This window comes from Oryzias latipes, chromosome 12, assembly GCF_053564925.1.
Source record: "Oryzias latipes strain Hd-rR chromosome 12, Olatipes_Hd-rR_3.1".
NCBI classification, from domain to species: Eukaryota; Metazoa; Chordata; class Actinopteri; order Beloniformes; family Adrianichthyidae; genus Oryzias; species Oryzias latipes.
In genome coordinates this window covers 17,766,108-17,782,283 of record NC_136248.1, presented here as the reverse complement: position 1 = coordinate 17,782,283, position 16,176 = coordinate 17,766,108, and the positions used below count along the sequence as shown (strand labels likewise).

At 37.0% G+C, this 16,176-nt stretch overlaps 1 protein-coding gene and 1 long non-coding RNA gene across 2 annotated transcripts; one reads left to right on the top strand and one right to left on the bottom strand.

The window, feature by feature from the left end:
- The first annotated feature begins 392 nt into the window (after positions 1-392).
- On the top strand, positions 393-2,713 carry LOC101155702 (uncharacterized). The gene is made up of 4 exons (XR_909706.4): positions 393-525; positions 1,166-1,220; positions 2,389-2,487; positions 2,620-2,713. It is a non-coding gene; the product is annotated as an uncharacterized LOC101155702 (long non-coding RNA).
- A 376-nt stretch (positions 2,714-3,089) lies between these two features.
- pde6b (phosphodiesterase 6B, cGMP-specific, rod, beta) lies at positions 3,090-15,148 on the bottom strand. Its single transcript, XM_004074955.4, has 24 exons — positions 14,980-15,148; positions 14,624-14,881; positions 14,197-14,508; positions 12,866-13,018; positions 12,317-12,406; positions 12,086-12,226; positions 11,923-11,997; positions 11,757-11,821; positions 10,710-10,776; positions 10,578-10,625; positions 10,343-10,492; positions 10,105-10,248; positions 9,827-9,892; positions 9,546-9,695; positions 9,354-9,461; positions 9,116-9,225; positions 8,432-8,519; positions 8,241-8,341; positions 8,040-8,147; positions 7,895-7,958; positions 7,747-7,821; positions 7,423-7,506; positions 7,079-7,232; positions 3,090-4,789 (listed from the first exon to the last, which is right to left on the bottom strand). The coding sequence occupies exons 2-24, from the start codon at positions 14,780-14,782 to the stop codon at positions 4,737-4,739; spliced, it is 2,565 nt and encodes an 854-aa protein (XP_004075003.2). The 5' UTR covers positions 14,783-14,881; positions 14,980-15,148; the 3' UTR covers positions 3,090-4,736.
- Between the last annotated feature and the right edge of the window lie 1,028 nt (positions 15,149-16,176).

Genomic DNA, 16,176 nt, shown 5'->3' with positions numbered 1-16,176 from the left:
CATGGTGGATAAAGAACAGAGGAAAGTTGTGTTAAATAATAATTTCTAGAGGAAATAATATGAGAAACTAAAAATATTGCCATAAAGACTGTATGAGCATATTTATTTGAGAAAACACTAGCACAAGGATTTTCAACGTTCAACACTTAAGAGAGACATTTAGGTTGATTTCTCATTGACCACAAAATCTGATTTCACCCCTTAGAAAAATAAGACACTGAACTATGTTGCTGTTACTATTATGATCAATGTAAATAAAATGTTTTTTGTTTGTTTGTTTTTTTGTTGTTTTTATAGCATAAACAAAACATAAACATAAAGATACCCCCCTTCCCCCGAAACATTAAATGGTTGATAACTTTTGACAGAGGTTTACAAGGCTTCCTTTCAAAATAAAAGTCAGTAGGATTTTGAAGGAAAAAAAATCCCACATAATTTACGTACTTCCGCTCCTACCGGAAGTATTGATCAGGCAAGAAATCTTCCATCATGGTTCCTCCTGTTGCAGTGTCACCGCTTATAAAGGTATTAACGCGTGTTATTGTTGTTATTAGAAAGTATGTTGATAGAGAATTGAACGGTGAAGAAGTTTAAATAAACTCGATTATGTCTCTGCACATACAAATGTTACGAACTTTCTGTTCCACCGCAATTATTCTATTAGCAGCAAGCTAGTGCTGGATGTGCGCTAGCAATGACATTGAGACACAGATTAGACGTTTTCCCCCTCAAATAAGAACAATTTAAGATTTATATTAAAGGTGTCAACATTTTCTTTCATCTTTCTTATCCTTTTACTGTGACGTAATTTATTTTTTCAATAACTAGTAAATGTTAATATATAGTCTATCTACGAACGAACGAAAGGTCATGATAACTAACTGGACAGATTCGTTGCCTCTTCTTTTTCTATGTCTTTCTTCATTAATTGTCGACCCATCTGAGTTACCTTATAAATCGGAATAAGGAGAAACGTTGTAATCTAGTTCTATGACCTTTTGTTGTTTAGAAAACGCATTACTGTTGATGAATTGCAGCTTTCTACGTACGTCCGGGCCAGTTTTGTTGCATGTTAAAACCGCATATAGCCTTATAAGTAAAATGTTTGTTTATTTTTTTAGTTTTACAAGTCTGGGTATATTAAGTTGTTTTGTTTTATTTCTAGACGGCCAGGTGGTCCGCTCTGCTGATTGGGGTGATCTATGGAAAGCAGAGGTTTAGTAAGTGTGCGCATGCGTCTGGGATTGTTCATGCCACTGACTGATCACAGTCGAAGTACCGTACAGTAGGGCTGCAGGATTTGAGGAAAACTCACGATTTGCGATATTAGTGATCAATATTGAGATGACAACATAACTTACGATACATGGACAAAAAGCAAAACAACCAAAAACATAATTTCCATTTGCCTGGAACAGTTTAATTTAAATAAGAGTCAACATAACTTGGACTCCAAATGACCCTCGTCTACTTATGAGGCGAACATCTAACATATAAGATCTCCATCCGATTGGTCAAAATACATACATTGATTTTTTATCTTTTTTTTTTATTTGCCTGACCTAAAATAGGGGTGTAATATTCAAAACTAAAATATTTTCCAATGTTTTTTTAAGTTTACTTTTTTTTGTCCAACCAGCCATTCAGTCATTCATTCAATCATTAATTCGTTCACATAAAAAACAAATCTGTAGAATTAGGCTTTTTTATGCTGTGAAAACAGTGTGTGACATTAGTTGCCTGCCTCAGATCTTTATATTATATCACAAGAATTCCAGTAAAAATGTTGAAAGGCCTAAATATGCATACTTTTTTTTTGTCGAGTTAAGCTCATAATAAATGAGTTTCTGACTCCTCATCAACTGCAGCATCTTCTCTCAGCAGAGCAAAACAGGTAGTGAGTAGCATCTTAGTAGACGTTTTAGTGTGCAATGACCAGCTGTGCAGGGGAAACAGTCACTGTTTTTCCTTAAAGTTGTGAAGAACATCAGTTCTTGGATTGAAATTACTTCAGAATAAAGTCCTCCTTTATTGAAGAGTTGCTGTCATTGCTTATGAGCACTCTGTTATGAAATGTATCATTTAAGTCTGTTAAGTACAAGTATTTATTTAGTTTAACATATTCTATCCTATTGGAAAAGTCCTATAAGATTATGTTTATATAGATAATTTCTAATAGTTATGACTTTGAAAAATAGAATGTTTGAATTGAGTTGCTTATTTAGTTAAATTTTTAATTGATGTTCAAATATTTGTATTTCTATAAACATAAAATGTCCAAAATGTTTACAAACAAGGTGAATTTAAAAAAAAAATGTTTATTTAGCAATCAAAATACATTTGCCAGTAGATTAAAAATTTGGAACTGGTTGTGTTTTTCTTGTTTAGATTACCTGAAGCCGATCGCTGAAGAAGAGCGAAAGGTTGAGGAAGCCGAGAAGAAGGCCAGAGAGGAGCAGGAACGCATCAACAAACAGCTAGCAGAAGGTGCCACAGGAACACACACATTTGCACAGTTTGTCTGTTTCTTTATAAGGTTTTTCACCACTAAAACCACATTTTCTGACCAAACAATAAGCTTTAACACAACCGGTTTTTTTCTTTTCTGCTTTTTCACAGCAAATTCTGACACCATCCTGAAATGAAGCAAATCTGTAACCTGTGCTGAGATGTTCTCAGATGAATAAAAACTTCAACATTTTTCATTTACAAATGTGTGCCTGTGAGTTCATTTGGTACCACAACATTTACACTGAAACTTTTTGCGTCTAGAGTGGGAGAGAGTGTGTGTTTTTTTTTTTTACACCTGTCCTTCAGTTGGAGATGAGCCCGGAGAACAGCATTGTTGTAATCCCAGCCTAGTATAGCAGTAATCCTAGGATTAGGGTCAGGGACCAGTAGTAGAAAGTGCAGTGTGGACAGAAGTTATCCTTCCATGTGTGTTGTGTAATATTTTACCCTTCATAATGGACCCCGCTTTGTAGACGACATCAAAATAGCTGGGTGTTGTTATTGGAAGTTTTTTGTATTTATACAAGTGTGTAAAACCAGAATCAACGGCATCACAGAAATTAATTCAGAGAAAAACCTTATTAAAAATAACACTTGCTTTATTTGAATCAGTGTGTACACGTAAGCTTCAAGCACTGAAGTCTAAACCCGATTTTGTCCACAGTGCATTCAAGTTAATTCCAAATATTAAACTTGTTTCTCCTCATTATTTCCATTAGTGGTATATTTTTTTTCAATCTGTACACTAAGGCAAGCTCATTAAGTGCAGATACACCACTACATGAAAAATAAGCATCTCTAATCCAACTTGAAAAATGTTTGATATGTACAGGAAGTGAGGAAGTATGTACAAAGTTCTCCTCTCTGCTGTCTCAAACAGCTCAACACCTCAGGGTTTGTTTGTTTTTGTTTTTTTTCTTCCTATCTGTGGTATGAGCTGCCGCCACGCAGAAGCACAGTCTTGGGTTCAAGTCTCTGACTTGATCCTCTGAATGTAGAACTAGACTGTTCTTTAAAAAGTATCCTCTCACATTAAATTTCTTTTGTAGAACATAATTTCATGGGTTTTTTTAAGTTGACCCCTGGGATCAAAATAATGTCATTTTTGGTCCCAATTGGAAAACGTACGTTCAAGTCTGTCCCTCAGTTCAAAAATCAGGGTGATTGAATAAAGTTGACCTATGTCCAAAGCTGAACCAGAAAGTGCCTGGTTTCCTGGATCTTATACCTGCAGACGTGTCAGAAAACGCTCTGTGTGTCCGCTTCTTACTCTGACAAACAGTATAAATAGAATAAAGGCGTCACCAGTTAGCATCTACAGACTTTCTGGTATTAAAAATCTATGACATTGTATAAACACTTCAAATAAGACGTCACTGGTATGTTCATAAGCTAACCGCTTTGCTGTCAAGGTAAACAAACTCAACGGAAAAATGGTGAGTTACTGGAAAAAGTAAACCTTTAGCGAGAGAAAGTTCATCTTACATAACACGACTACATGTTTTTTCTGTGGGTTCTAATAGAATTTTCCCATGAATGTAATGTTTGTGGCGAAGCAGAACTCCACAAACATTTCATATAGACAAAAATAAAGTAACTAAGCAGTCACTCCTGGCACAAACTGTACAAGAGGATCTTTGGCTACGTTAAATATTTACAGTTTTGACCTATCGATGGAATTTAATTACAAGCTTTACAAAGCAGAAAATGAACCAGGAGAATTCAACAGAAATGATTGTGTACTTTCTTTTTACAGTCAGAGAATACATACATCCAGTTTAATAAACTTTAGTCTCCAAAAGGAAAATATATATTTAAATATTTGTTCATGTAAACTTCGATCCAGGGAAAGACAAATGTGCCTCTTTTGTGATCCTGTGGTTTTCTCACCTTCTTCTGTTCTTCAGTGTTGTCAAACCAGCATGTGGGATTTCCTTTGTTGGTCCAAATGCAGTATATAATCTCAGTTCATCTGTCTTTTTTTTTTTTTACATAAAACTGAAACGTATAAACTATGATATGATCTCACTTTCTCTGGGTTTTATCTTTTCTGACCTGAACCACATGGCTCTGATGTCCCAGATCCGTCTTTCCAACATGATCACTTGTATCTCTGGGCATTGACTTGGTGTGTTGGTTGACGTTGTCCGGGTAATTTTCGGTTTATATTATTGTGAAGGTTTGCTTCCAATCACATAGCATGCCCAGGTTTCTTTGGGCTTTATTTAGCACACGGAGCATGTCTTGGAACCTCCACCACTGGAATTGTTTTGAGCAGCTGTAGGACAAATGATATGTTAAAAAAAAAAATCAGCAAAAATCAAAGTAAAATATTGGGCATTTGAACGCATCACTTTAAAAAAGTGTCTTCATATCCTGTTTAATGAACACTTGTCATTTACACGTTTACTAAACATGTTTGGTTTCCATAAAGAAGCTTCAGGAATGGCTTTTGATCAATTATTTTTTTTCCTGAAAATCTAAGGCGTTGGTTACAAAAGCAAAGCCACAGTTTTTGTAAGGATCTGAGTTTAGGGCTTTATGGCATCTTTCCCAAACCTCTATGTTAATCTATTCCATAACCAGCTTTAATTATCGTTTTGACTAAATATAGTTTTGGAATACTTAAAGATACAGTTTATAGCTTTTTTATTTTTATTTTGGATGTTTCATATACTTCTGAAACCTACAGTCAGGACCATAAATATTTGGACAGAGACACATTCTTTACTAATTTAGTTTCTGTACATTACCACAGTGAATTTTAAATAAAACAACTCAGATGCCATTGAAGTGCAGACTTTCAGCTTTTATTCCATGGGTTGAACAAAAAGATTGCATAAAAATGTAAAAAACTAAAGCATTTTTTAAACACAATCCCTTCATTTCATGGGCTGGTAAGTAATTGGACAAATGTAATAACTGAAAACAAAATGGTCATTACTAATATTTGGTTGAAAACTCTTTGTTGGCAATGACAGCCTGAAGTCTTGAACTCATGGACATCACCAGATGCTGGGTTTTCTTCTTCTGAATGCTCTGCCAGGCCTTCACTGCAGCGGCTTTCAGTTGCTGTTTGTTTGTGGGCCTTTCTGTCGGAAGTTTAGTCTTCAACAAGTGAAATGCTGCTCAATTGAGTTTAGATCAGGTGACTGACTTGGCCATTCAAGAATATTCCACTTCTTTGCTTTAATAAACTCCTGAGTTGCTTTGGCTTTATGTTTTGGGTTGTTGTCCATCTGTATTATGAAACGCCGCCTAATCAGTTTGGCTGCATTCACCTGGATCTGTGCAGACAGTATGTATCTGAACACCTCAGGATTCATTGGGCTGCTTCTGTCCTGTGTCACGTCATCAATAAACACTAGTGTCCCAGTGCCACTAGCAACCATGCACGCCCAGACCATCACACTGCCTCCACCGTGTTTTACTGATGATGTAGTGTGCTTTGGATCATGAGCTTCTCCACGCCTTCTCCATACTTTTCTCTTGCCATCATTCTGGTAGAGGTTGATTTTGGTTTCATCTGTCCAAAGAATGTTTTTCCAGAACTGTGCTGCTTTTTTAGATGCTTTTTAGCAAAGTCCAACCTAGCCTTCCTATTCTTGAGGCTTATGAGTGGCTTGCATCTTGCAGTGTACCCTCTGTGTCTACTTTCTTTTTATGGTAGACTTGGATATTGATACGCCTACCTCCTGGAGAGTGTTGTTCACTTGGTTGGCTGTTGTGAACGGGTTCCTATTCACCACTGTTGTCTTCTGTGGACGTCCAGGTCTTTTTGCGTTGCCGAGTTCACCAGTGCTTTCTTTCTTTCTCAGGATGTACCACACTGTTGATTTTGCCACTCCTAATACTGTAGCAATTTCTGGCATGTTTTTTTTTCTGCTTCTCAGTTTAACGATGGCTCCTTTCATGGAGAGCTTCTTTGACCGCATGTTGTCTGTTCACAGCAAAATCTTCAAAATGCAAGCACGAGTCCTCTGATCAACTCCAGGCCTTTTATCTGCTTCACTCAAAATGACATAACAAGGGAATTGCCCACACCTGCCCATGCAATAGCATGGAAGTTAATTGTCCAATTACTTACCAGCCTATGAAATGAAGGGATTGTGTTTAAGAAATGCTTTAGTTTTTCACATTTTTATGCAATCTTTTTGTTCATCCCATGGAATAAAAGCTGAAAGTCTGCACTTCAATGGCATCTGAGCTGTTTTTTTTTTAAATTCACTGTGGTAATGTACAGAAACAAAATTAGAAAGAATGTGTCTCTGTCCAAATATTTATGGTCCTGACTGAAATCCTTCAACTTGTGTTTTTTGTCTTGTATCATTTGTTAGATTTTGTTTACTTGTAAATTCATTTGCAAATTTCAGACTAGTGGTAATATACAGCAGAAGCCTAATTTAAAAAAAAAAAAAACACTTAAAAAAAGTCTTTACCAGATTGGAGAAGTCCTCTTTTACATGTCTGCTTTAAGCAGAATTTTTTTTGTCCTTTTTTTCCTTTAAAATTATATTAAAAAAAATACTGTAATAACAAGTTGTGTCAATATTACAGAAACACTAACCTTTGGCTGCTTTAGCTGCCTCCTTTGCAGCCATCTCCTCTTCTATAGCTTTGAGTTTCGCCTCATACTCTTCTTTTCTGGCGTTCCACTCCTTCCTGTTGTTGAGGATGCCGTCAAGCATCGGCTGGATTTGTGGATGAAAGCGAGAAAACTCCTGAGGACAGAAGAAAGCCCGAAAGCTAAAATTAGAGCAGAGAGTCACACCAGATGATGCTGCAGGGAAGAGGATCAAAACAAGTGAAAAGTAGAGTCCAACAGGTGGTTTTGAAGTTGGATTTTACACTAAAAGCTTCATAAACAATAACAAGCCGTAAACAGGTTATGAGTGGGAAACTATTAATTACCTTGTAGACAAATGTACAGACAAAGTCGATGAAACCACACTGGAGTTTTGGAAGCTCTGCTGCTTTGTTCCTGTCCATCATGGGCTGGTGGGGAAAACAAAACATCAATATGTCCTTAAAATTGAGCAAGATTAGGTTGTCTTCCTGATAGGTGGATTCCCCAAACCAAACTGGCCCTTTTTTCTGGTGCTTTATTGTCCTGAGAACTGCCAATTATTGGAACATTTCCGCCATTTCTGTCAATAAGAAATCTCCTGGAGTCGACATGAGAAATTTGTTGGCAAACATGATCCTCGGGCACTGACATAGAGGCCTCAAACTCACAATGGGTTGTTGTTCCAGCACTGTCCTCTCCAAGTCACCCTGCTCCCAAAACTCTGCCGCCACAGATAAAGCAACCTGACAGACACACAGAGTGAGAGGACGCAAGACAGGAAATCTTTGCTCATCTGTCTGGTTTTGTGCTACTCACCTTGCTTTGTACTTCCCAGGGCTTTGTGATGGCTGACAAGTCACATGCAGTCATCATCATTGCCCTGAAATGACAGCTTTGTAGATTTAGAGAATTGTTTCAGGATTTCCAGGAAAAAACCACAGAGTGCTCCTTCTGTTCTCACATGACAATCTCTTTTCGTGTCGTTTCCAGAGACATAAAGTCCACCCACTTCTTCTCTTCCTCATATGTTTTTGAAAGGTCCACAATCTTTTGGAACATGGTTCTCTTCCTGGGAGGATGCAAAAATAAACCTTTGATTGTTTATTTCTAACATTTTCAAGTATATAATTAGGAGGAAAAACAAACAAGAGACTGCACCAACTTGAAATAAAGAGCCAGGTCGGTGGCAATGATAGCTATGTCTGTGAGATGAATCACATGATCGACTTGTCGCCTGTTCAGGTTTTGGTAGATATTTAAAGACTGCAGAGAAGATGAAGCATTGTTATGTCATTTGACTGTTACTGTGTGTTATAATTTGGATGTTTTTATATACATATTCCTTTTTTTCACCTCGTCCGATAGAAGGAACTTTCCAAACTCTAGGTGGTGTCGCTCTAGGATGGAGGAGCCATGCAGCTTGGCCAGAGGGTTGCCAGATCTGAAAGAGAACAACAGGTCATGATCTCAGTTGGCGTGAGCATGACTGAAGCATCACCGCTTAGCCAATGATGGCTAATTATTACTTGCAAGTCTTGGTCCTGCAGTCTTTCACACAGTGTTAAAAGAAAGTGAGTTTTTTCCCTTTTGATCAGTCTTCTGTGAGACATTTTTTGTTATAAATGTAGGAGTTAACCCACAAGACTGTCCTTTTAAATAAACGAGATTTGGGCCTAAAAAGATGGATGCTATGATAAAAATCTATGTTTAGCATGAAAACAATTAAAATATGTTCAGACTTTGTTTAGGCGTGTTTTGTAGTAAATGGTTTAATTCTTATAACAATTTAATTTTTGCTAAAAAAGGCAGAAACTATAATTAGTTATTCCTATGAAGAATACATTTCATTACTTTGGGCAAATGTAAATGAAGATTTTTGTCTGTTTCTTTCTTTAAAAGAAATTAAATACAATTAAAAATCAAGCTAAAATCTAATTTAAAGGTGCCTTAAAAGAAGAATGACTTTCCCAGCATGCCTTTTTAGCTTGCACTTTTCCTTTGTTTGATCAGAAATGCAGAAGTTCTCATGACACTTACTTGACCTGATATAAGTTGTTTGTCCCTCTGTGGTCAATATCATGCAGGAATCCTGCAGTAATCATGGCCATCACCTCCAGGTCAGTATAATATCGCTTTAGGGCCCCCGTCTGAGCACAAAAAAAACATGCCATAACTTAACAAGCTCAGAAATGTTAAGATAATCGCCCACATTTCATTTTTCCACTAAATACTGGCACTACATTATTTCAATTTTTTTATTTTTGGTTGTGACTACCGTCAGTAGAGTAAACATGGTCTGTCCCACGTTGAAGCCGTGTCGCCAGTTGTGGTAGGTGATTTTTCTGTATCCCTTACTGACTGAGTACATGAAGCGAACCAGCACCTGAGAGCACACCAGACCAAGAATTGTCTCATACAGAGTTGTGAATGAAACTTCCAATTGTTTATGGATCTGTGTCCACGTCACCTCTTGAGGGATCTGGAACTTTTTCACCACCCCCACTTCATAGTACATCTGGATCCCGCACTTCACCAGATCCAGTTCTGTGCAGTTAAAATCCGAAAACCGAAACTCATAGATTTCAAACTTCTTGATCAGAGGAGGAAGCTCTTTTTTCTAAGCAGAAAAATGGAAAACAGTCAGTTTGTGGTACTGGCTCGTTATGAATTTTTAGGTCAAATGTTCTTGTCCCTCTGGGTATAACTGACATGTGAGTAGTCAAAGTGTTTAGGTACTTTGAGTATTACCAGAATATCTAAAAGATCCTCTTCTTCACACTCAGCAGGTTCACAGCCGTAGACTTCTCTGGTGTTCTGGAAGAGGTCAGAAAACCATAAAGTCATGCATTCAAAACAGAAGCAAATATTGTTCAAAGGAAAAGTAATTTTTAAATATTTTTTAATAGTATTTGAGGTTCATAAATGGAAATTATTTCATCCACACGTAGACTCCTTTGAGAGGTGAAAGGGAGCTTCTTTTTAACAGATAGATTCAACCAAATCTTTCTGTGTTTAAAGTGACTGACCAGGACATTCTGGATCTCATCATTACGGCATTTGACGTGGTAGAGCACCATGTCCTGAGCGATGTCTTTCCGGTTCTCCAGTTTATTCATCTTGTCATAAGTGTCCGTGTTCAGAGCTGACCAGCCCAGGAACTGAGTCAAAGCCTTGGGAAATTGAGACATTCATATTGCAGAACTTCCATTTGAACATAAAAGGGCATATTTGGATGTCAACTCTGAGCGGTTAGGTTGGTTTTACCTCCATAAGCTGCTCATCATGATCGTCAAAAGGCTTTCCATCTTTTCTGTTGTAAAACGTTGCCACGCCAACAATCTCTTCCTTCTTGTTGACAATTGGAAGCGAGAGGACATTTTTAATGGTCCAGCCACTGTCGTCCAGCGCCTCAGTCTGCCACAACAAGGGAGCAAAAGTTATTCTAAAAACAGCCTCCACAACATTTCTTTAATGATGGGATCTTATAAAAGTTTCTCACTTGAAATTTAAAAGTCTCGTCAGCTCCAGCGTTCATGATATTACAGATCTGAGAAGAATGACAATAAAACCTGATCAGTTTTGTTCTGAAGTCAGTAATTAGTTTATTGTGATGCATTTCAGGAAAACTCACAAAACCACTCTCTGCCACATAGGTGGGAAGGCCACTTTGCAAGGCCCAGTGGTCTGGAGTTGGATTGCTGTGGGAGAGATGAGCCAGTTAGCAGAGCTCCTCAAAACAATCTCCGAACTATACTCTGACGCTATGTTTTTTTTTTTAAAACTAGTGCAAATACCTTATTAAAGTAAATTAAAAATTTGAATTTATAAAATAACCCATTTCTGTGTCCTTAAGATTTGCTGTATTTTTGAATACTGCTTTGATATTAATAAAAAACACTTTTAACAAGAAATTGGAACAATTTTTAAATAAATGTAGCAGTTCCAACACTGCAAAAACAGTGACTATCTTAAGAAAGTAAAAAGACTCTTGTTTCAAGAAATAATGTTTTTCTTTTGTATTGCAAGAAAAATAATTTTATCACACAGTCTTTCAATAGCAAAATAGTTTGAGTAATAATGTCTTAGCAACTATACATTTTTTTTAAATAAAAGTTTTTGGTAGAACTATTTTTTCTTATCTCACTGGCAGATTGTTTTTGCTTATTTAAATCAAATCTGCCAATTGGGTAAGAATTTTGACTTATTTCCAAAGGGGCTGTTTTTGCGTTGCTCTTGTTTGTGATCGTATTGCATATTGTGATCACCAGTTCTGCATTCATCTGATCAAATTATGACATTGCAAAAAAACATGAGCAATTGTTGGAATTATTGTTGGAATTCACCCATAAGCTGTTCTTTGACTAAATATTTGATTCTGTCATTTTGACCATTCCTCCAGGGGAGCTTTAACTCTGAAAATACACTAAGACAATAAAATAACCCAGAATGAATGTCTTAGATAAATGAAAAAGTAACCACAGAATCAAACAAAGTTGTGTAGCTAGACTTTTAAGTATATTTATTTATTTTGAAGCAACTTGCACGGCTCCAGTTACTTTTGTTTTTTAAACTAGTCTCAAACAGGAATTGGAAGTGTCGCCCATTGTTCCTTAATTTTTAAGGGGTAGCTCTTTAAAATAAAGTCAAACCAACATTGCAAACGAAAGGTCACGCTTACGGTATGACTTTGATGTCTTCTTTTCCATGCAAGATATAATCAATCACCTTGTAGAATATTACTTCCTACAAGAAGATTAAAGAATAGATTAGAAAAGGTTAAAAGCTGGATCCAAGTATAGCAGAAGATGGTGGTTATGGTAGAAAAACTAAATGAAAGAATCCACCCTTCCATCCGGAGTCACAGGGCCAGCGTATGGTGCTTGCTCCCCCATCAACACAGGCCAGATGTCAAAGAATTCCTGAAAAGACAAGAAGACAACACTATGAAGTAGTGTACTGTAAAACAACAGGAAAGAATTGTGGCCAAAATGTCAGGAAAGGCTCTACCTTTTCCTTTGTCATGTCTAACAAGCCAACAGAGTAGCGGTCGCAGTTGAGGTAGGCTCGGACCGTGTACAAGGCTTTGTGAAACTGTCGCTCGATGTCAGTCAGCTCCTCAAACACTTTGTTGGCAGACCACAGCAGAAGCTAACAAATATGATGCAAAAAAGGGATCCCAGCTTTATAAACATTTACTTTTTTCATATACATGGAATGAACAGTCAGTCAGCCTAGTACCTGGCCTTTACGCGTCTCACAGTTGTGAAGGTAACTCAGGTGGAAGATCTTTAGGTTCAACGAAGCAATTTTCAGGTACTTCAAAAAGAGCTGCACAAGACATGAGAAATAAAACATGATCACACGGTATGGGGTGTCAGGTATCTACTATATAGAATTGAATGTGAACAAATGAACTTTGCTCTACTTTATATGTGCTTTGGTTTTTGTCTTTTATCCTGCACATTGCTCACTGCAGCATATGGTTTTAGTCCTGCTGAAGGAGAATTTCTCTCCAGTTTATGACAAATGTATGCTTTTATTACAAACAGTGTTTCTAAAATAGCTCATTTCCTTTTGTTATACATTTAGAGATGAATTGTCAATGAGTTGCAACAAAAAATAGTTTCAAAAACCACTCAAACAAGACAATAATTAGCTCTGTGGTGTGATTTAGTCGTTGTAGCAGCTGTTCAGTCAGCTGTTCAGTTTCTTAGCTCACAGACAGGAAAAGATTTTCTGTTAGCTGGTTTGTGCGTGTGTATTGTTGTGTGTCTGCTCAGGCCTCACGTCCTCATCCTCAGCAGTGAAATGCGGTCCCGTGGTCTTGTTCAGAGCCATGATCACTGCCACCATGTCTTTGCCGTTGAGGATGGGCGCAGCAAGAACGTTCCTGGTCTCGTAGTCTGTGAGTTCATCTACAAATGAGCTGAAGTGCTGGCTCTGAATAAGGAGAAAATCATGCCAGAAAAAATGTGCTGTCACAGGAAAGCATTTTTATACACAAAAGGCTTTTATTTTGTGAAGTAAAGTGAGGATTCTTGTTTCCTTTTTAACAAAATGTTTGATTTTGGTTTATTATATTGTTTATTTTAGTTTTTAGGTATTTCTTTTATAGATAAAGATGCATAGGGGAATTCACTCAAATGAATGAAAAACCCAAGCGCGTAATATGCAATTCCAAATACGTTATTCTCCATGTCATCTATCCAAACAACACTTATGTGCTTGCTGTACAAAACTAAAGCAAGCTCAATATGATCGGTTTCATGTTATTGCTGACGTGCAACTAAATGTCGGAGGCCTGCTGTAATCCACAGCTAGAGCGAGGGCTGCAGGAATCTGAATCTAAATGGATTATGTCTGATAAGGGGATTTGCACCTTCCTTTGTTAATGCAGCGTCTATGAGAGACTGACCCTTATTTTCTGTCTGCCTACAACCAAAAGGCTTTGGTCAAGATATGAAATCATAAAGTGACTTTTGAAAGCAGGAATGGAAGATTTGATTTGGGATTTTGAAGCTGAAATATAGATTGCAAGCTACTATTTTAACTAGACTTTTATTCATAGTTAGTCAAACCAATATTTTAACCAAATTGTTTGACCATTTGCAGTTCATGTAATTATTGTAACTTTTGTGGAAGAATATAACAAGATGTGGTTTTGATGTGAAATGTTTGAAAAACTGTTCATAGATTACTTGAGATAGGTGATGGTTTGTCTTCATTAGATGGTCAGAAATGTAATTTTTATTTAATTAGTGTGGCAGTAAACACTTCTAGAGTGACAATATACTAATGTTTTTAAATGTATCACTACTATTCATTTTGGTTTCATGCAGTTTTAAGTCTTGATCAGCTCATTGATCGTTTCATTAGTTAGAGAAAAAATATATTTCTAGAAATACATCCTCATAATTATGCTTTATATTTAATAACACAATGAATAGTGATAAAGATCCTAAACTAAAGTTTAAAGGTAGTACTTGGAGTCCCTTAAGTAGTTGTTCCAGCTGAATTGATTACCAGGAATGACAGAAAGTCTGCAGCTCCATCAAGTATCTATCATCTAAACCTGACAGCTCCATTCACTGGTACGACGTGCACACACACATTTTTACCTCTTTGACATTTTTCACATTGACGTTCTTCTTTGTCAGCGCCACATTGCCAACAATTCCCAAGTCCAGTGGGTAGACGATCTCAGAGTCTGGCTGCACCACACAGTCCTCCAGCACAGAATCCATGCTGACGTTGAAGAGCCTGGTGGCCAGCTCTCCAATGCCATTGCGCTGCCTGTACATGAAAAGGCTGCAGCGGTCTGCATGGATCAGAGAGCTGATTCTCTTCAGGATCTTGAAGACTACTTTTTCCATGTTGACATTTTCCTGCATGTCTTTGATCACGTCATACATCAGTCGGCTTTCCTCAATCTTGGATTCAAGAGAAAAATAAACAGGTCTTAAGCAGGTTATTAAAGAATTGTATCTGGAAGTCTCAAAGAAAGTGTGTAGTCATTTGGTTTCTATTTGAACGTTTGTAATTTACCTGACTGAGCTCCTGAAACTGGCTGAAGTCAATTTGTTTCTCTGGGAGTCCTGACACCTTGGATATGGACGAAGGGCTCAGTTTCTTGGCAAAATAGGTTTTTGCAAATGCAGGGTTCTCCAGAAGAAATTTTTCCACATCTTCCTTTCCCACACCCATGATTTCTGCTTTCCTTCTTTTCTCCTCGTTGTAAGTGTCTTCTCCCTCTGTAGCTCAGTGATGTTGCTCCTCCTGGGCCCAAAGTTCCAATACGTCCAACTTTTCCAACATAAAAAATAAGAGGGACAAATATAAGCAGAGGGCAAATTTTCATCCACATATACCCATAAAAAGAAAAAAAAAAGAAAATGTCTTACCCAGATATCACAAAAGGGGGGAATTATAGATGGACACATTCAAATTCTGGTTAAATTACTTCAAAAAATAATCCCCCTGTTAGTAGGATGAGTCGACTGCAAGAGGGAGAACCCTGAGAAGGCAGAGGGCTGAATCCAAACAATCCCTCTGTCATCAGCAGATAGTGCTGAAGGTTAGCAGGGATCTGCCCATGCTAAACTAATCAGCTGATCTAGTAGCAATTCATATATGGGCTAAAGGATCCTCACATAGCATCAGTGCGCTGAGTGACCACTCGAGACACTCGTTTTCTTTTGGTTGGATCTTAATGTTATCGTTAAAATAATGTGTGAAAATTATGAACACAAGAAAAAGCCACACCAAAAACAACGTCATGCTGTAATAAGAAGTCCAGCTAAATTTCAAATTTAAAACTAATCCTAACAATCATCAAAAGTTAAAATAAATAAATACAGATGTTTGAAAAATAGAGAAAAGTGGCAAAGCGATGTGGACTTAGTGTTTTATTCGACAAGAATGGAATCGAGTTCCTCATCATGTACTTACACTACATGTTTAAAAAATGAAATTCAATTAAAATTGCTTGGAAATTAACAAAACACACAGAAACACTGTAAAATTTAAAAAATGGATAACTTTAGTTAATATTTTCCTAACCTGTGTAGTCCTTAAAAATTTGACAAAAAATACAATTCCTGGATCAATTCTGGTGTAAGACAAATGTATTCAAATGCCAGTAGTTTATAATCTCTGCACTGGTCTTGCTGTCTGATTGTATGGTTAAAAAAGGTGTGTTTTGCCTTTGTAAAGGAGAATTAATCCTTTCATTCAGAGCATGGAGGCCCTGTCTATTATAAGGCTCCATAAACACCTTAAACAAAAGGTCAGATAGATAATCTGCTTCCACTATAATAGATTACAGCCGCTTCCAGACATGTGCCAGAGTTAGGCCCAACTGTAATACATGATGTGGACACATCATTTCCCTCTGACATTCTATAAAAATGGCAATTTCATGACTATATCCTTGAATGATAATCTGTCCATATTTTATTCAGATTGCCTATTTAGTTTAGAAATTTGTAGTTATGTTTTACCTCCGTATATTAGCAAATAAGACAAACATTGGTTTGTTCTTTCTTTTTAACCTTTTTTTCTGAAATAACCCTTTTAAAGTTCGGCTCAAGTAGCTGCAG